At 42.7% G+C, this 21546-nt stretch overlaps 1 protein-coding gene across 1 annotated transcript in view; it reads left to right on the top strand.

Annotated features, from left to right (window-relative positions):
• Positions 1 to 20734, top strand: part of ALX4 (ALX homeobox 4) — a 75383-nt gene extending 54649 nt beyond the window's left edge. Inside the window, exons 3-4 of the mRNA XM_018555242.1 lie at positions 10540 to 10668; positions 20411 to 20734. Of these exons, the coding sequence (XP_018410744.1) occupies positions 10540 to 10668; positions 20411 to 20734 (453 nt within the window). The remainder of the gene's footprint in view (positions 1 to 10539; positions 10669 to 20410) is intronic.
• Positions 20735 to 21546: the final 812 nt, after the last annotated feature.

The following is a 21546-nucleotide window of genomic DNA, read 5'->3' as shown; positions in this document are numbered from 1 at the left end:
TTATTAATATTATTATTATTATTATCATCATCATCATTATTATTTTTATTATTATTACTATTTTTATTAGCATCATCACTTTTATTATTATTAATATCATTATTGATATGCTAAAAAACAATTTAGCGTTTTATTGGGTGGGCATATTTAGGGTCATTTATTTTATTTTGCATTCTTTGTATTTGCTTTTTTTTCTTTTGTGTAAATGTTGTTTGTGCACATTTTTCTTTTCTTTTTTTTTTCTTTTCCTTGAGTAAAATAATGAGGCTGATTACAGGCCATTTTGTATGACGCAACAGGTCTGTGATAGTTCAAAGGAGCTTTTGTAAATCCATTAGACTTTTAAACCACTTTCATTTTACCTTCACCATTGGCTCTACTACTTTTTGACAAAATTTCACAAAAATCTGCCAATTTCTGACACACTTTTGAGAAAATTAAAACTCTCTCATCTCTAGACTAAAGTAAATAAAAACTCTGCCATGCACTGGGAGGTTTTTCTCTTGAGCTATATCGAAATTTGCATTGTCTCTTCAAAAAACTTTTTTTTAAGTATCTTCTATTTATTTCTGATTGATTTTGTGACCATCTGGCAAATCAATAGTGCTGAAAGATAATGCATAGTGACATTTTTTTTTTGGTTTTGGAGAGAATAGGGAAGGCTCTGTTTATTTTATTTATTTACTTTTTTTTTTCTGTTTTATGTCCCGGTGGGGAGATTTCACTTCCTGTCTTGGAGATGCAACAGGAAGTGAGAAGAAAACTCTACAAAGTGAGGGAAACCTACCTCTCAAACAGTTGACACCAGAACAGTCCCCATGTTGAAGATTTCCCATCACCTCTTGTTCTGGTGACAACTGTAACAATTGGATTTCCCATTGCTTTCTCGGTGGCAGTAGTCACCAGGACAAACAGAGATGGCGAATCTCAGGACACATGAATAGCAACGACAGACCTAACAGGGGTTCATACCCTTCAAAACTCTATTCAAAACTAGAAAAGAAAGGTTCGGGCTTTAGATACACTTTAAACGGTTAACACGGAAAAAAAGTTTACTTCCTGTCCGACCGATACAAGGAACAAAATTGTAACATTGACTTCCTGCCAAAAAAGAAGTCTCAGAGGATAGATGAATCTAAAAATGATTCTTTAATTAAAATATCTGACGGACGGAGTTATATAAACCAGCATCTTTTTCTGTAGTAGAAATAAATAAAGCCATTCATAGCGATTAGTTCTAGGTGACGTCCCGCCATGAAATCGGCGTTGACATAGTCTTGGCTTAATTTTATTCTTCCCAAAGTAATCGGCTAATGAAAACCGAACTCTCCTTTCTGTACGTCTGTATAGATAAAGATAGATAGGCAGATACGGTGCAACTGTGCCGGGTCTTGCTGTCCATAGACGGGAAAATTGTTGGGAAGAATCGGCCAATACTCTTCGAATATTGAACAAATATTGATTCTGGAAATGAAAGGAACGGGATTTACCTATTTGTACACTTCTAGGGTCCTTATAATTGGTTGTGCTTAAAGTGTAGTTCCACTTTTGCAGTCAAATTTGAGAAAATCCCCACTATAGGTTTGTTATGTGTTCCCATTCACACAGCATAAAATACATTTTTGTATAGCATTACAGAGACATGTATACAGGAGCAAAATAATAATAAACATTAGGTGTGATACAGTTGGAAATAAGACCTACAGTCATACAACATATGTGTTACGGTGATTTCCCCCCTCCCCGCTCCGATCCGCCAGCGCTGACTGGCGGAATGGACGGGGGAGGGGGCACGTACAGCTGGCTCTGCCTATTTATAAGCAGAGCCAGCTGTCAGTCATGCAGCTAGGCGGATCCCGGATCCGCTTCAGCTGCGGCGTCTCAGTATACCGCTTGCAGCAGCTCGCAGTATACTGCGGCGTCTCAGTATACCGCGAGCTACAGCTCGCGGTATACTGAGCCTAGGGTGACGGGAGAACGCTAGTTTGTGTCCTCCCGTTACCCTAAGGAGAACTATGGGGAAAAGCCTTAACCCCATAGTTCTCCTTTAAATGACAGACCCCTACAAAAGGGAAAATTAGTAGGGCTCCAGAAGCATGGTATCAAACCCTTCGGGGCAGAGACTTGTCAATCCAGGGCCACACTCCAGTATAGTGAACCACTCCATCCAGGATTGTAGATTAATTTTTTCCATGAATCCTGGCCTTCATCACTTTATTTTTGGTTTCATCCAAGTTAAGATTGGGGGTTTTCCAAGATTTGGCTAGCATTTGCTTAGCAGCAGTGAGTATTTGCAACTGGAAGTGGAATTGGGTGTCAGTTATACCATCAGGTCTTTTATTAAATACGGCATAGGTCAGGTCCACAGGTAGGGTACAGCCCGATAGAGCACATAATATCTTATACAATTGTGCCCAAAAGGAACAAACTAATGAGGCATGTCCACCAGATATGAAATAAAGATGTATAGGATGGAGAATGGGAAGGAAGATGAAAGGGGAGGGGGAGGGAGGGGAAAAGGGGTGATGAGGGGAAGTCACTCATAATAACACAAAATGTTGGATTTCCACTGAATTTCGTTCTCAGTGACAATGGACACCAGGATAAATAATGTGAATCCCCCCAGTGGGGACAGAGACATTACTAAATACCTAATGGGGGCTTTAACCCTTTCCCTCTTTAAAATTAGAAAAACACACATTATGAATACAAGAAAGGTTCTATGATAAGACCACTTCTTACAGAATGTATTTTGTAATTACGTAATGTTCTTCTTCCCTTAGCCAAAGAGAGTTCCCTGACGCCAAACAGTGACGGCCCGGGAATGGACAGCGGCTACCTGACCAGCAAAGAGGCCCCAGCCAAGGGCTCCCAGGACAGGGGGAGCAACGACCTGCCCATGGATAAGGCCGAGTCAGAGAGCAACAAAGGAAAGAAAAGGCGGAACAGGACTACGTTTACCAGCTACCAGCTGGAGGAGCTGGAGAAAGTCTTCCAGAAGACACACTACCCAGATGTTTACCCCCGGGCACAGCTGGCGATGAGGACTGACCTCACCGAGGCCAGAGTGCAGGTAACGTAATTTATTGGTCGGCAGATATGTGCAAAAATCCACAATATGTGCACCACAAAGGCTCCGCCGCCAGTTGTGAAACACGGATGTTTACCATTAATATTTATTCAGAAAAGGACTCTGCTAAGTCACATAACATAACCCCGGTGCCATCTAATTTTAGAAACTCTATTCTGTGAATAAATTGCCCTTTTTATGGCTTTCTATGCCGATCGCATGAATACATTTCATTTTACTTGTTTGTGGGCACGTTACATGATTAGGTTGAAAAAAGGCACCAGTCTTCAACCAATAGAGAAACCCAAGATGAATGAATAGAAATTTCAATTTTTTTTATGGAGCTGCTTATGCAAAAATGTGCTATTATATTTATAATTAATATTACCACTAATATTATTATTATTATTATCATCATCATCATTATTATTTTTATTATTATTACTATTTTTATTAGCATCATCACTTTTATTATTATTAATATCATTATTGATATGCTAAAAAACAATTTAGCGTTTTATTGGGTGGGCATATTTAGGGTCATTTATTTTATTTTGCATTCTTTGTATTTGCTTTTTTTTCTTTTGTGTAAATGTTGTTTGTGCACATTTTTCTTTTCTTTTTTTTTTCTTTTCCTTGAGTAAAATAATGAGGCTGATTACAGGCCATTTTGTATGACGCAACAGGTCTGTGATAGTTCAAAGGAGCTTTTGTAAATCCATTAGACTTTTAAACCACTTTCATTTTACCTTCACCATTGGCTCTACTACTTTTTGACAAAATTTCACAAAAATCTGCCAATTTCTGACACACTTTTGAGAAAATTAAAACTCTCTCATCTCTAGACTAAAGTAAATAAAAACTCTGCCATGCACTGGGAGGTTTTTCTCTTGAGCTATATCGAAATTTGCATTGTCTCTTCAAAAAACTTTTTTTTAAGTATCTTCTATTTATTTCTGATTGATTTTGTGACCATCTGGCAAATCAATAGTGCTGAAAGATAATGCATAGTGACATTTTTTTTTTGGTTTTGGAGAGAATAGGGAAGGCTCTGTTTATTTTATTTATTTACTTTTTTTTTTCTGTTTTATGTCCCGGTGGGGAGATTTCACTTCCTGTCTTGGAGATGCAACAGGAAGTGAGAAGAAAACTCTACAAAGTGAGGGAAACCTACCTCTCAAACAGTTGACACCAGAACAGTCCCCATGTTGAAGATTTCCCATCACCTCTTGTTCTGGTGACAACTGTAACAATTGGATTTCCCATTGCTTTCTCGGTGGCAGTAGTCACCAGGACAAACAGAGATGGCGAATCTCAGGACACATGAATAGCAACGACAGACCTAACAGGGGTTCATACCCTTCAAAACTCTATTCAAAACTAGAAAAGAAAGGTTCGGGCTTTAGATACACTTTAAACGGTTAACACGGAAAAAAAGTTTACTTCCTGTCCGACCGATACAAGGAACAAAATTGTAACATTGACTTCCTGCCAAAAAAGAAGTCTCAGAGGATAGATGAATCTAAAAATGATTCTTTAATTAAAATATCTGACGGACGGAGTTATATAAACCAGCATCTTTTTCTGTAGTAGAAATAAATAAAGCCATTCATAGCGATTAGTTCTAGGTGACGTCCCGCCATGAAATCGGCGTTGACATAGTCTTGGCTTAATTTTATTCTTCCCAAAGTAATCGGCTAATGAAAACCGAACTCTCCTTTCTGTACGTCTGTATAGATAAAGATAGATAGGCAGATACGGTGCAACTGTGCCGGGTCTTGCTGTCCATAGACGGGAAAATTGTTGGGAAGAATCGGCCAATACTCTTCGAATATTGAACAAATATTGATTCTGGAAATGAAAGGAACGGGATTTACCTATTTGTACACTTCTAGGGTCCTTATAATTGGTTGTGCTTAAAGTGTAGTTCCACTTTTGCAGTCAAATTTGAGAAAATCCCCACTATAGGTTTGTTATGTGTTCCCATTCACACAGCATAAAATACATTTTTGTATAGCATTACAGAGACATGTATACAGGAGCAAAATAATAATAAACATTAGGTGTGATACAGTTGGAAATAAGACCTACAGTCATACAACATATGTGTTACGGTGATTTCCCCCCTCCCCGCTCCGATCCGCCAGCGCTGACTGGCGGAATGGACGGGGGAGGGGGCACGTACAGCTGGCTCTGCCTATTTATAAGCAGAGCCAGCTGTCAGTCATGCAGCTAGGCGGATCCCGGATCCGCTTCAGCTGCGGCGTCTCAGTATACCGCTTGCAGCAGCTCGCAGTATACTGCGGCGTCTCAGTATACCGCGAGCTACAGCTCGCGGTATACTGAGCCTAGGGTGACGGGAGAACGCTAGTTTGTGTCCTCCCGTTACCCTAAGGAGAACTATGGGGAAAAGCCTTAACCCCATAGTTCTCCTTTAAATGACAGACCCCTACAAAAGGGAAAATTAGTAGGGCTCCAGAAGCATGGTATCAAACCCTTCGGGGCAGAGACTTGTCAATCCAGGGCCACACTCCAGTATAGTGAACCACTCCATCCAGGATTGTAGATTAATTTTTTCCATGAATCCTGGCCTTCATCACTTTATTTTTGGTTTCATCCAAGTTAAGATTGGGGGTTTTCCAAGATTTGGCTAGCATTTGCTTAGCAGCAGTGAGTATTTGCAACTGGAAGTGGAATTGGGTGTCAGTTATACCATCAGGTCTTTTATTAAATACGGCATAGGTCAGGTCCACAGGTAGGGTACAGCCCGATAGAGCACATAATATCTTATACAATTGTGCCCAAAAGGAACAAACTAATGAGGCATGTCCACCAGATATGAAATAAAGAACCCCTCTCAACGCAGCCCCAGAAACAGGTAGGGGAAAACCTGGGTACATATTTAGCAATTCAGGAAGACACTAGCGTGCCATCGGGGGATCACTTTAAAATTGGTTTCAAAAGTAATTTTTTTATATATATATATATATATATATATTTCTTACCTTGTAGATGTTTTTTTGGTGAAGATCTTTGTGCAGCTTGTTGTTCGGTCCTGAAATGCCACTTCTATCCGATTCTGAGTGCGATCTCGCATTCCACCCCACTCACAAAGTCGGATAGAAGAGTTTCAGGACAGAACAGCTGTTCCAGGGCAGATCAGTTCTCCTGCACATACGATTTGCGATGCCGATCTGCCCTGGAACGGCTGAGAAAGCGTTGGAATGTTTGACCTATAGGTGGTCACACATTCCACCGCCAAAAAACTGGGCGGGGTTACATTGAAATGTGTGACCACATCACTGATCACACATTCCAACCTAGACACAAACTTTGATAGAACAGCGGCCCTGTCTAATCATTTAATCAGATAAATAGATTATAATAGGCAACATTACAGTGTAATGTTCCCCATTTATAATCCACTTGTCTAGTTAAATGAAATAACAGCACACAGTGTACAGTTACACCCCTACCGAGGCCCTGGCGGTAGTTCCGCCCCTGGACAGGGAGCCGCAGCAGATGGATGAAAGAGCCACATGCGGCTCCAGAGCCGTGGGTTGCTGACCCCTGTCCTAGACTGTGATACAAATGTGAGGAAGAGTGAGAGGCGCTGTGATCTTTGATTGTAGACGTCACATGGTTCCAATATTGGTTTCTTTTGAGGGGCTTGATTGCTTTGGGAGTGGCCACACAGAGGGCAGCAGGGGGACCTGGAGAAGTTGATTAGAACAAAAAAAACGAAGCCACCACCAAATTAGGAAGAGTACAAAGGAGATTTGGGGGCACCTGAGAACTCTCAGGATGTATCCTGGATTTTAGAATCTCAGACCTTTAGACCCATAAATGGCTGCTGCACACTTGTGCACCCCTATTTTCCCAATTTGAGGCGGAGCACTCCATGATGCTCTCTGCTCCTCCCCTTACCCCACCCCAATATTAAACTCTCTGACTTTGGAAAGTTCTCAGGTATGCTCATCTAATATCCCAACAATAAAGGGATTATTCCTTTTTTAATTCCCTTTAGTCCCTTCTCACCATAACCTTCTGGGAATTACTTTCTCACATGGTCATGGTCCACAAGAACAGGGCAGTACACCGAACAATACAAACATTCTCCAGCACTTGACCCAGCTAGTCATACATATGGAGCTACACTTCCATGTGAACTACAACAAGTACGTCAAATGCACAATTTTAGGAGTAAGTGTTCTTGTGCAATGAGGGTCTGTGCCTACAACTTTTTTTTTTCTGATTGCGGCACTACGTATGCTTGAGATCCTATTAAAAAAGTGCTGAGGCTTCCCTGTCTACACTTCTCTTGGCCTGCTCTGTGTACGATGCATCCCCCTTCCCATCCCCCACACGGACCATGGGGGGTTGCGTTGCGGAGATCCACAGGCCGCAGGAAATTAAAGATGTAATGAAAACAAGGAGAAGTTATCCCAGCCTGTCATCCCAGGCTGCTTTCCCAGGATAAGGTTCTGTCAGTGCTCTCCGAACCTGGTCTGGGGTATCATCTGCAATATTACAATTGGATAAATATCACAGTTTAAATCTGGTCGCACTTCATCTTCAGATTGTGATTGCTCCGAGGAAGTTTAGTACCTTTAGTGGTAATGGCCGCTCTGTTCTGTAACTGAAGCCCCTAATTATTCTATGTACATACCAAACTTTACAGAAATCAGTATTGTCTGATGGGTAAGCACAAATCCTTTTATTCCCCCCATCCCTTCACAACAGGCACTGAGCAATGCATAGTGTGAGAGAAAAGGGAGGCGCACATTTACACCTTGTCTGGAAGTTTGAGGTTTTCATGGATCGTGCGGCAGCTACGCGCACTAAAGGCATTACATGGCATCAGAAGGTGCCTGCTATGTGGCTGGGGAGTCTGTTTACATTGTGGAATCCTGCATCAGGTCTACTTTATAGGCTTTTATCCCCACCCCCGCTCAAGCTTAGAGTAGGTGTAGCCAGTCACATCTGGGAAGGGTTTCTTTACATTGTGAAATCCTGCATCAGATCTACTTTAAATACTTTTTTCTCCGCTCCCACCTAACCTTAGAGTAGCTGTGGCCAGCCATATCTTGCTGGCCATGTCTACTTTATATTGTGGAGTTTTGTCTTGCATCAGGTCTACTTTAAATGCTTGTTTCTCCACCCCCGCTCAAGCTTAGAGTAGGTGTGGCCAGTCATATTATGGAAGAGTTATTTTACATTGTGGAATTCTGCATCAGGTCAACAGTATACGGCCAAAGGATTGTGGACACCTGACCATCACACCTATATGAGCATGTTGGATAGCCTATTGCAATCCCATGGACATTAAAATAGAGTTGGATCCCCTTTGTGTGTGAAAACAAAAGCTTCAATCTTCCACAAGCTTTTGTTCTGTGTTTGTGGAATTTTTGCCCATTCAGTCAAAAGGGCATTTGTGAGGTCAGGTACTAATGTTGGACATGAAGACCTGGCTTGCAAAGGGCATTACAACAGTAGGGTTGAGGTCAGGTCTCCACTTTGTGCACCGGGCACAGTCATACTGGAAAAGAAAAGGGCCTTCACCAAATTATTGTCACAAGGTTGAAAGAGCGCAATTGTTAAAATGTCTTTGTATGTTGTAACATTAAAGGAGAACTATGTGGTTCAGGCTTTTCCCCATAGTTCTCCTTAGGGTAACGGGAGGACATAAACTAGCGTCCTCCCGTCACCCTAGGCTCAGTATACCACGAGCTGTAGCGGAGCGGGGAGGGGGGAACCCAGCCCCTCCCCTGGCACGGCAGAGAGCCGTGGCAGGATCGAGAGGTGAGCGAACGCCGGTATGTGTTCGCTCACTTCCCAATCTACTGAGCCGACCTGTGACAGTGTCATTGTCACAGGTCGGCTAGAACTATGAGGTGAGTGAAAAGCACTCACCTCATAGTTCTCCTTTAACAGGACCCTTCACTGGAGACGACTGAACTCGATAATTTGGGGGATGTCCTATTTTTGACTATATAATGTATGCACTTGTTGTATTAATTGGTTCTTCAACAGATGACATATTTTATGATAAAAAATTTCTGTAGACATCCGAACACTGACATCCTTCTCCAACGTGGAACTGGAATTTGATGTCAGGCATGTCTTCCTTTGTGATGCAGAAAATCCATTAGTAATGGGGATTCGGTGGTTGACGCATTCAGTGAGGGTCCTTCAGAACACACCAGCGCTCCCCATCACCTGTTAAGCTCTGGGTGTGATGATAGTCACTGAGCTGACATTGGCGGCCTCTGCTAATCGCCATTCATCCTCCATGTCAAATGGAAAGCAGAGGCCGCAGGGGCCTCCTTTGTCTACCTGGCATTGCAGGCTCCCCCGTGCAAATGGTTTGATGGATGGCTTTTCCTGTGATATGGGTCATACAGGAGCCCTCTCCCCTACTGCAGACTTCTCCATGAACGTGCTTCTGCACAGGAATCTTGCAGCCTGCACTAGGTGATAAATGGACCACTGCGGTGCTGAAAAATACCCTCTGCAGCTTAGGAGCTCCAATTGTTTTTTTGGGGTCTGAAATATCAGCATGTTCTTTTTCTGACGCTGGATTATGGCAAGGTTACTAATTCAATGTAGTTCGGTGTTTTTCTGGAGATGGCTTTATGCACGGTTGGGGGAAAGGGGAGGTACAGTCATGCTGGAACAGAAAAGGGCCTTCACCAGACTGCTGCCACAAGGTTGGAAGAGCACAATTGTCTAAAATATCTTTGTAGCATTAACAGGCCCGTCACTGGAAACACCTGAACTCAATCATTTGGATGGGTGTCTACATGCTTTTGGCCATATAGTATATCAGTTGTATTACTGTCCACCTGTAGACAGATAGCATGATGGGTTTTGGCTGCTGTGTGCAGACAAATATACAATTAATCCAATGATTCCTGAAAATATTCTACCATTGCAGTATGTACCAGACTCACAATATGCTCAGGATATTACCCCATTCATCATTACCGATATGCTGACTGTACCTGCAGGTTATGCAGTGGTTGAGGCCCATACAACTGCATATTTTCCTGTATTCCTGTAAATGAATGGAAACCCTTGCTGAATGACATTTGATTTGCTAAAGAACTGGGTATCATAAACAAATGCAATTTTTAAATAAAATACATATTTTACCCTTTTCTCATCCAATCCGAAGCCTGTGTGTCAAGGTGACAACACAGCAGCACAATAAGGAGACAGGGGCAGAGCGTTGGCACCTTTTAATAGGAAGGTTCCTACACAAGGACCTTCAAGGCAGGCTCACTTATTATCATTCAAAGAAAAATACTTATTATTTGAAAATGTTAAAAATTAACGGGTTTAGGTATTTTTTAAGATTTTAAAATCTCAGCTTTGCTGTCCACACCAAACTTATGTACATGTTCCTGGGTGGAGGACATCAGCAGAAGACATCAAACTGATCTATGTTTCGTTGTCGTGTCTCCTAGGTGTGGTTCCAGAATCGGAGGGCAAAGTGGAGGAAAAGAGAGAGGTTCGGGCAAATGCAACAAGTACGGACTCACTTCTCTTCTGCCTATGAGCTGCCACTACTGACCCGAGCTGAAAACTATGCCCAGGTAATTCAGGTTTCTTTCTATTCTGTTGAGTTATGTACATTAAAACAACATCCAACTCTAAGCCACTGACCCAAACAGAGAGGCAGCTGGCAATTAACACCCAACTACCAAGCCAGACAGAGGGGTAACTTCCCGTATCGAGCTACTAAGCCAGATATAAAGGCATCATGGTACCGACTCGCATGTTGTTCCCAGCTTCTGACTTCTGAGCCAGGTATAAAGGCAGCACGTACTCAACGCTCATCATCGTAAAGAGGCAGTCTACAACTAACAGATATCCCATGAGCTACTTATCATGGCAGCATGAGCAAGATAAAGAGGCTGAACATAACCAACACATATCTACTGAGCCAGATATAAAGGTATCACATGTCTGACACTCAACTTCTCATCACGTACCCAACAACTCTCAACTCAGTGAGGTAAATAGGCAGCATGTAAGTAACACTTAACTTACAAAGCATATACTTCAATACAATGTACTCAATACCTATTTACTGAGCCATATAGAGAGGCAACATGCAACCAGCACCTATCAACAAAGCCACATAGACAGGCAGCATGTAGCTAGCACCTATGAGCCAAATAGACAGGCAGCTTCTAACCAAAGGCTAAGTACTAAGCCTAACTAACACCTATCTACTGAGCCTCATTGAGAGACTGTGCATAACTAACACCTATCCACTGAGCCAGATAGAGGAACCGCTGGTAACCAGCACCAGCCTGCAGAGCTAGATAGAGACAAAAACGTGTTGCCAGCTACTATCTACTGAGCCACATAGAGAGGCAGATTGTAACCAGCACCTATCTACTGAGCCATATAGAGTAGCAGTTGTAACTAATCTAATGAGCCAGATAGACAGCCAACATGTAGCTAGCACACATCTAATAAACCAGATAGACAGGCAGTTTTTAAATAGTGCCTATCTACTGAGCCACATAGAAAGACAGTATGAATATAGATGGAGGAGCAGATGTAAGCCAGTACCAATCTACTGAGCTTGATGTAAAAAATAAGTGTAATTAGCCCTTATCTGCTGAGCCACAATGAGATGAAGCTTGTAGTCAGCACCTATTTACTGAGCTACAAAGGGAGGCAGCATGTAGCTAATACCTATCCAGTGAGCCAGATAGACAGGCAGCATGTAACTAGCCCCTATCTACTGAGCCACACAGAGTGATAGCATGAAATGAACACCTATCCATCAAGCCAGACAGAGGGGCAGCTGGTAACCAGCACCAATCTACTGAGATATCTGCTGAGCCATGTGGAGGTGCATTTTGTAGCCAGCCCTGATCTGTTGAGCCACATAGGGAGGTAGCATGTAACCAGGACCTACATAGCCAGGCACAGAGACATCATGTTACCAGGATCTATCTGCTGATCCAGATAAAGAGGCAACATGGCAGTCAGTAGGAAACCAAAACCAATGAGCCAGTCAACTGCAACACAGGGGAGCTCATGCAAAGCATTAGAAGTCCTACTTGGCACAGGACATGTGATCTACACCAAAGCTTCAGTCATATGATTATAGGCGTACGTACTCAACGCTCATCATCGTAAAGAGGCAGTCTACAACTAACAGATATCCCATGAGCTACTTATCATGGCAGCATGAGCAAGATAAAGAGGCTGAACATAACCAACACATATCTACTGAGCCAGATATAAAGGTATCACATGTCTGACACTCAACTTCTCATCACGTACCCAACAACTCTCAACTCAGTGAGGTAAATAGGCAGCATGTAAGTAACACTTAACTTACAAAGCATATACTTCAATACAATGTACTCAATACCTATTTACTGAGCCATATAGAGAGGCAACATGCAACCAGCACCTATCAACAAAGCCACATAGACAGGCAGCATGTAGCTAGCACCTATGAGCCAAATAGACAGGCAGCTTCTAACCAAAGGCTAAGTACTAAGCCTAACTAACACCTATCTACTGAGCCTCATTGAGAGACTGTGCATAACTAACACCTATCCACTGAGCCAGATAGAGGAACCGCTGGTAACCAGCACCAGCCTGCAGAGCTAGATAGAGACAAAAACGTGTTGCCAGCTACTATCTACTGAGCCACATAGAGAGGCAGATTGTAACCAGCACCTATCTACTGAGCCATATAGAGTAGCAGTTGTAACTAATCTAATGAGCCAGATAGACAGCCAACATGTAGCTAGCACACATCTAATAAACCAGATAGACAGGCAGTTTTTAAATAGTGCCTATCTACTGAGCCACATAGAAAGACAGTATGAATATAGATGGAGGAGCAGATGTAAGCCAGTACCAATCTACTGAGCTTGATGTAAAAAATAAGTGTAATTAGCCCTTATCTGCTGAGCCACAATGAGATGAAGCTTGTAGTCAGCACCTATTTACTGAGCTACAAAGGGAGGCAGCATGTAGCTAATACCTATCCAGTGAGCCAGATAGACAGGCAGCATGTAACTAGCCCCTATCTACTGAGCCACACAGAGTGATAGCATGAAATGAACACCTATCCATCAAGCCAGACAGAGGGGCAGCTGGTAACCAGCACCAATCTACTGAGATATCTGCTGAGCCATGTGGAGGTGCATTTTGTAGCCAGCCCTGATCTGTTGAGCCACATAGGGAGGTAGCATGTAACCAGGACCTACATAGCCAGGCACAGAGACATCATGTTACCAGGATCTATCTGCTGATCCAGATAAAGAGGCAACATGGCAGTCAGTAGGAAACCAAAACCAATGAGCCAGTCAACTGCAACACAGGGGAGCTCATGCAAAGCATTAGAAGTCCTACTTGGCACAGGACATGTGATCTACACCAAAGCTTCAGTCATATGATTATAGGCGGATCTAAATATAAATATAATTTTAAAATAAAGAATGAGAAAGTTGTAAATAAATCACAGAGAACTGCGCGTGGCAGACAGTTTCATGAGTGCCGGAATTATCTTTGAAGCCATGGAACGTCTACTTTGATGTGGTAGGTGTGCTTTAAGAACGGCTGGCAAACATAGAGCAGTTGATGAGCCAGAATGACATTTCCCCCAACACTCCTGACATCCTGGCCATTTTCTCATTTCATCACCAGGCAGTAAGAAAGGAGTCGGGGGAGAAGAATGAGCTGTAACAGCAGGAGGAGAGGTCAGATGTTTGATGAGCTGGAGAGCAGCGGAGCTCAGAGCTCTGTTCTTCCAGCCACATCTGGAGCCTTGTCCTCCTGCATTCCTACACCGCGCACACTCCCCTCCACTCACTCCTCAGGGATGGGGGGGCCATCTGTGAAATATGAACCACAGCTATACTGGACAGGAGATGTCACTGAGTCCCCCACCACCAGACATGGGCACAGCTTGGAGCAATTGGAGGGATTTCACACATATTTTCCAGGAGTATCAAATACAGGACTATATAGAGGAGCCGTGATGATAGTTACATAGTGTTTGAGGTTGAATAAAGACATAAGTCCATCAAGTCCAACCTGTTGTGTGTGTGTGTGTGTGTGTGTGTGTGTGTGTATAGGTCCCTGAGTGTTCTCATTCTTAAGAGTACCTGTACCCTTGTACATTTCGGTCTCTCAGGAAGTCGTCCAAAAGCTTCTTGAATGATTCCAGATTAATTGCAGAAATTACTTACTATTACTTAAATGATCATTCTATCTATCTATCTATCTATCTATCTATCTATCTATCTATCTATCTATCTATCTATCTAGTTATCAATTTAAAGTGCTACCCAAACTGTTGATGCTATAGAAATCCCATATATTAATAATAATAAAAATTCATATTTATCTATTAATATCTATCTGTCTATGTATCTCTTATTCTATATCTAACTATTTGTAATGAGAGATCTGTCCCTCATCTATCTATCTATCTATCTATCTATCTATCTATCTATCTATCTATCTATCTATCTATCTATCTATCTATCTATCTATCTATCTATCCATCTATCTATCTAGTATTCTACACTCACTGGACACTTTATTAGGTACACCTTGCTAGTACTGAGTTGGACCCCCTTTTGTCTTCAGAACTGCTTTAATTCTTTGTGGCGTAGATTCAACAAGGTGATGGAAACATTCCTTAGAGAGTCTGGTCCATGATGACATGATATCATCACGCAGTTGCTGCTGATTTGTCGGTTGCACATCCATGATGCGAAGCTCCACCAGCCTGAACCGTTGATACAAGGCAGGATGGATCCATGATTTCATGTTGTTTACATCAAATTCTGACCCGACCATCTGAATGTCACAACAGAAATCGAGACTCATCAGACCAGGCAACTTTTTTCCAATCTTCTATTTTGGTGAGCCTGTGCAAACTGTAGCCTCTGTTTCCTGTTCTTTGCTGACAGGAGTGGCACTCGGTGTGGTCTTCTGTGGCTGTAGCCCATCTGCTTCAAGGTGGTGTGCCTTCAGAGATGATCTTCTATATACCTCGGATGTAATGAGGGGTTATTTGAGTTACTGTTGCCTTTCTATCAGCTTGAACCAGTCTGCCCATTCTCCACTGACCTCTGACATCAACAAGGTATTCTTGCCCAGAGAGCTGCCGCTCACTGGATATTTTCTCTTTTTCGGACCATTCTCTGTAAACCCGAGAGATGGTTGTGTATGAAAATCACAGCAGATCAGCAGCCGCTAAAATACTCAGACCAGCCCGTCTTGCCCCAACAACCATGCCACGTTCAAAATCACTTAAATCACCTTTCTTCCCCATTCTGATGCTCGGTTTGAACTTCAGCAAGTTGTCTTCACCACGTCTAGATGCCTAAATGCATTGAGTTACTGCCATGTGATTGGCTGATTAGATATTTGTAACAAGCAGTTGAAGAGATGTACCTAATGTAGCAGCCAGTGAGTGTATATCTATTAATCCGTAGTAAGGTATCTGCCTCTAATGTATCTTTCTTTCTTTCGTTCTTAAAATAATTCATATGTAATTTTTCACTGAATCCTACAATCACGCCCAGGTTTGTAGTTCCTTTCCGGAACTCCAAACAGTAAAGATCTCAACACCTCAATATTCAGTTCCACCCACATTGTCATTATGAGACGGCCTCACAATATGGAGAATCAATAAGCGGGTGAGCCAGCCTTCAGCCCCGAAGTGAAATGTAATTTTAAGGTAGACTGGCCCTTTAATGTCACTTCCTCGGCTCTGTCATGCTTTAAAATAACATTTTTGTTGTATCGTTTCACTAAAACCCAACAAAGCGCATTAAACGTTTAATGTGGTCATGTCCGCGAGGTGCATTGGGGTCATTCCAGGTCTTATCATAATAGAGCGTATTTCAGGGAAGTTCGAGGTTTCCAGTTACACTTATAATGTATTCTACCATCCAGACAAACATGTAAATTCCGGGGGCAATGAGTGGCGGGGACGCAGGAAAGAAAGGCGAACGCGGACTTAATAGCCTCTAGTTAATTTACATTGTCAGTCATTCGGATCATGTAAATATTAAATAAGAAATCCAGAGTACAAAGAGGAGATTGTTCTACAATGAGGAGGGGCTTAAATCATAAAATACAACCAGTTAAAGGGGAACTCCAGCCAAATTTTCTTTTTACTTTTGGATAGAGTAGAGGAGGGTTGGAATCTTAGTTTTTCTTGTTTTCTCTCTTCCTGTTCAGAAGCATTCCCTTATTTCCTGTCCAGGTGACAGGTGGTGACAGGTATAGTAACTGATACCCTACGATTGTAAGTCCCCCACATCATGCTGAATTGATGGAGCAGCTCATGAACAAAGAAGGGAAAATTCCCATTCTAGAGTGAATAGATAGAGTGGGGAAGGATTAGAACCCCTGTTAGGTTCCTGCTGCTATCCAGGGCTCCATTAGAAAGATGTATCCTCGCTTCCTGTCCTTATTAAAAAAAAAACAGCCTTTGGTCCAGTTGTTACAAATGTGGTTGGTGTAAGATTCCAACATGACCCTGAAATACAGCAGTATAATGTGATGACATGCAGGCCATTGCTAGACTCTGGAGCCCAGTTTACATGCCCCGGGTCTTCTACTGAGTGCCCCAGGTCTTCTACCGAGTGCTCCAGGTCTTCTACTGAGTGCACCAGGTCTTCTACTGAGTGCACCAGGTCTTCTACTGAGTTCCCAAGGTCTACTGAGTGCCCCAGGTCTTCTACTGAGTGCCCTGGGCCTTCTACTGAGTGCCACTGGTCCTCTACTGAATGCCCCAGGTCTTCTACTGAGTGCGCCAGGTCTTCTACTGAGTTCCCAAGGTCTACTGAGTGCCCCAGGTCTTCTACTGAGTGCCCTGGGCCTTCTACTGAGTGCCACTGGTCCTCTACTGAATGCCCCAGGTCTTCTCTCGAGTGGCCCAGGTCTTCTACTGAGTGCAGCAGGTCTTCTATTGAGTGCCCCAGGTCTTCTACTGAGTGACCCAGGTCTCAGGTTAGATGGAGATGATAAATGTGATGCCTAATCCAGCTTTGGAACATTTTATAAATGATTTATGTTTTAATTAATCTGTTCATATTACTTTTTTTTTCAAACCAATGATAATACATTTTTTCACTCATGTCACCATTATGTGAGATTCCAGATTTTGCACCAATTTATTTTTGCTCAGTTAAAACGATGATATTAATCTTGGACTCAGATTTGCTCCAAAATGATCATCATAATATCCTACCAGTCTTAGACTCAGATTTTAACTAAACTGCTCATCATGATACCAGTATTAGGATCAAATGTGATCCAAACTGCTCATTGTGGTGTCCTGCCTGCCCCTCAACATTTTAATCTGTGTGTCCAGGGGTTCCCCAGCACTATTAGGACCATAGAAGCACCCTTGATCCAATGAGAGCAAATAAATATGGGTGATGGGGGTATAGACTGGCTATTTATCCTAAAGACCTAAGTCTATTTATAACTAGAGCAAGGGGTGCAAACGTAGGGTCATTTAGCCACCCACACCAGATGTTTCTCAAATTGTGAAGAGCTACCTCTACGGGTATAGGATAGACTTTCCAAGTGTAGGCTAAAGTTCACTTTATCCGTCCAAAGGCATGTGATAGAGTGTTGGGGAGATAGCCAATGTTGTGCAATAGTTTCCTGGCAAGGTATAGAGTACTTGTTACCACTATCTCGAGGTGAGGGTCATCAAAGGGAAGGTTTAAGATTTACAAGAGACCAATCTTTGTCTTAGGAGTTCAGTGAAGTTGAAATGCTTGGTTAATAATGTAAAAAATACCATGCTAGTACCAGACCAGTTTTGGGCATCACTAGAACTTGTGGATAAGATCCCTTTGTCCTGAAGTACATCTAGGACACAGTGAGGAGAGAGAAACACAATGAAGAACAATGTATCCGTAATCTTTAATAAATAAAGCTGCTATAGAGAGAATCTATTTCACGTGTGGCATAATACGGAAGAGCATGCTAATACAAATATGTGAGCCACATCAAAAATGACTTTCAAGCAAACGTTACAATAATAATTCAAAATATGTTTTCACTGAAAATACAAGCACCATGGTTCCCTTTTAACAGCATTCAGAATTTAAAGCCGGACATATGATAAATGTTTCCTGACTACTCCTTGCTGTCATATATTCCTTTCCTCTGAGCCTCTGTGCAAATAATTCAGAGTCAGACTATTTGGAGGCTCCTGTTATAAGCCCAAAGGTGAAAGTCTCATCCATAATGTGCGTAGCTGTGAAGAGCACGGCTGAGGCAGAGCACGCTACCTCCAGATTTCCGATGTCACTGACGGATTACAGCTCAGTCCCAGCATTCCATGGGGAGTGCGTCTGGGCAGCATTCATTAATATTCCCATTCCCTACCAGTGATCCTTCATCTTTATCATGCGCTGTAAAAACAAGCAACATGTTTTATTTAATTTTTTATTATACAGTATATGAATCTAAAGAACCTCATTCAATCGTATGTAAACCCAAGAACAAAGATGTGACATATTACCAGTTCTTAGATGGGGTGGCTGCATTAGTTTGCTTTTTTTTGGCTTTTTCCCCCTTTATTTTCAGGTGGTGATCCTTCCAGTAATACACCTCCTGTCTTAAGTTGGCCACAGACAGCTTGGATTCCCGCTAAATCAGTGGAAATTTGAGGCACGGGTGGCTCTACAAGCAAGACAAAAAATTGTCTGAGCCAAGTGGAAAATGATTGGCCAAACAGTGACTGCATACTATCAGATGCAGTCACTGGTTGCGTATTCAGGCAGTTGAGCCGACAGTGGAGATTTCTCCATCCATGCTTTTCATTGTGGATTGGGGAACCAATTGCTTTCTCTCCTTCAGCACACAGGACTAAATGAGAAAGAGTGAGCCATGCATAATCAGCCTTATGATAGCTACACTCTCTCCTCCACTATGAAGGAGCAGTGTAGCCATCCATGGACAGCAATATTGCCAACCCGTGGAGAGGGTAGTCTTAGATGGACTAGTAGATTAAAGCCGAACTGCCGCTAATGCTTTTAGGCAGTAACAGCAAAAGCTGTTTTTCTTTATGGGATGTTCTAAAGGCCAACTCTGGGCACAAGAAAAAAAATACCTTTGCAGTGGCCCCCCACACCCCCTCCCTTCCTTCCCCACATTGCAAGTTTTAGATGACCACTAAGTCTAGGGGTGGAGACAGTGCTGGATTGTCCACTAAGCAAAGTAAGCATGTTCTTAGGGCACCAAGGGGAAGGGGGCACTATAGAGATTATCTCCAAAGTGCACTTATCCTTGTGGCCCTTTTACCCTGACCTAACCAATCCCACTCCACAAACGTTTATTCACTGAAATCCAACTGGCATTTATTTGCATCCCGTGCCACAAGTCCTTTATCTCCTGGCCATGCAAGGGCATTACATCTCAATAGACTTCTATGGGGCTCATCTACCTTCATCTATCAAGGTCTGGAGCTGAAGGAAGACAAGCGACCAAAGACTTCTTAATTGTTCATTATCACTTATAAAAGAAGTGATTTCCTCATCATTTCTAAATAAAAGGCCTCAGTCGGTTGCTTGACTTTGATACATGCCTAGTTTTTCAAATACACAAAACAAAAAAGTTTTTATTTGATATAGTTGTGAGATCTGGTCAGCTGCTGACTTGGAAAATATCTAAAAAGGTTTTCAAATCTTCGAACTTTTATTTTACTTTTAGGACTTTTTGATTCCTAATATCTTGTCAGCAAAGGAAGGGGGGGACACCAATGTTGGGTTGTGCTTAAGGCATCAGTTGCCCTTAATCCTGGCCTTGGGTAGAGTATACTACGTACCTTATTTCCCATGCAGGCAGGCTCCCTCCATCTGTGTGACCGATCCCCAGAAGTGTCCTCTCTAAGGCACTCCAGCATGTAGTTACACAATTACCTACTCACATACAATGCAGAACTCATAGTCCTGCATTGTACATGATGTTGCCAAGGGGCAGCCCAAAGACCGGAGCATCAGGGAGAAAATAGGAACACCAGAGCCTGCAGGAATGAATAACTTTGTACGTAATACAGCCATTTCCTTTACCCCCTAGCATTAACGAGCATTTAACCCTTGAATTGCATCAGGGTCGGGGAGGACCCACTGCAAGGGTTTTTTTTTTTTCCATCCTAGAGTTGGACTTTAGCTATATGAACATAAGCTTGGCAGTTTTTTTTAACTCAAGGGAGGGGAATATATAAAAGGCAAGGAAATAGAAAGGGACATGACAGTGTTTTTATATTTTGGCCCAATCACTCTATTAATCGTTTTATCGCTCCTCTTTCTGCAGATTCAGAACCCGTCCTGGATTGGAAACAACAGTGGTGGTTCTCCAATCCCAGCCTGCGTGGTACCGTGCGACACCGTCTCCTCCTGCATGTCTCCGCACAACCACCCACACTCTGCCGGGGGAGTCTCAGAGTACCTCAGCGTCCCGGGCCCCGGATCTCACATCAGCCAGACGCACATGAGCGGCCTCTTCAGCAGCGCCACCATGGCATCCGGCATAAATGGGTACGACTTGAACACTGAGCCCGACCGCAAGAGCTCCAGCATCGCGGCACTCAGGATGAAGGCCAAGGAACACAGCGCTGCCATGTCTTGGGCCACATGACAGCGCTGCCTGCAAAATACTGACACTACTCCAGCCTCATGGCGCAGACTGGTGGCATATCATGGGGGTGCCTGCTACTTAGTTTCCCAAGGACTAGAAGCTAACCCTGCAACTTCTGAGATGTCCGCTTCCAAGAAAAAATGCTGGGATTGCTACAAAATGGTTCTTCCAAGATAAAGACCGAGCGCGGTTCATATACACTGATAGTCCGGGTGAAAAAAGTTAACAATCAGGGATCTCTTACCGTCACAACATGGCGGTAATACATATTGAAACCCATCAACATTGTATCCGTTGATAACTTCCTTCAGGCACCAGCTGATTCCTGTTTAAGCCATTTCAGGCATCTCTGAGATCACAGAGATCACACAACCTACCAAACAGCATTGGCAGGCTTGAGATGCTCTCAGGATTGGTATCCAGGCAAGGTTGGAAAGTGCTGTAGGGTTACACATTTTCTAAAACGTTGCAGAACAAAGAGGCCTCAGGCTGGGCAGGAAGTAGCTGCCAAGTTATGCAGACGCTGAAGAAGTTTGTTTTGCTTTCCTGTTTGTAACAGTTGGGAATTGGATTGCTTTGCTGTTTTTGTTGTTGTGTCTCAGCAGTGGGAGGGGTGTAGAACATCTAGGCTGCAGTTCATTTGATCTCAGTTCGCTAATCCCAGTTCTTAAGAAGTGTAAAAAAACTACTTAGCCTACCTATAGACATGGCAGTCGTAATAAATGTATACATTTGAGTCAACAATATGTTTCTTGATCAAAAAATTATGCAGTTTTTCTTTCATAGTACATATAGGCAAAACTTTTTGGTTT

Source organism: Nanorana parkeri, unplaced genomic scaffold, assembly GCF_000935625.1.
Source record: "Nanorana parkeri isolate BGI_ZX_2015 unplaced genomic scaffold, ASM93562v1 scaffold10, whole genome shotgun sequence".
NCBI lineage: Eukaryota > Metazoa > Chordata > Amphibia > Anura > Dicroglossidae > Nanorana > Nanorana parkeri.
The sequence above is the reverse complement of the archived record's forward strand: the minus strand, read 5'-3'. Positions and strand labels throughout refer to the sequence as shown.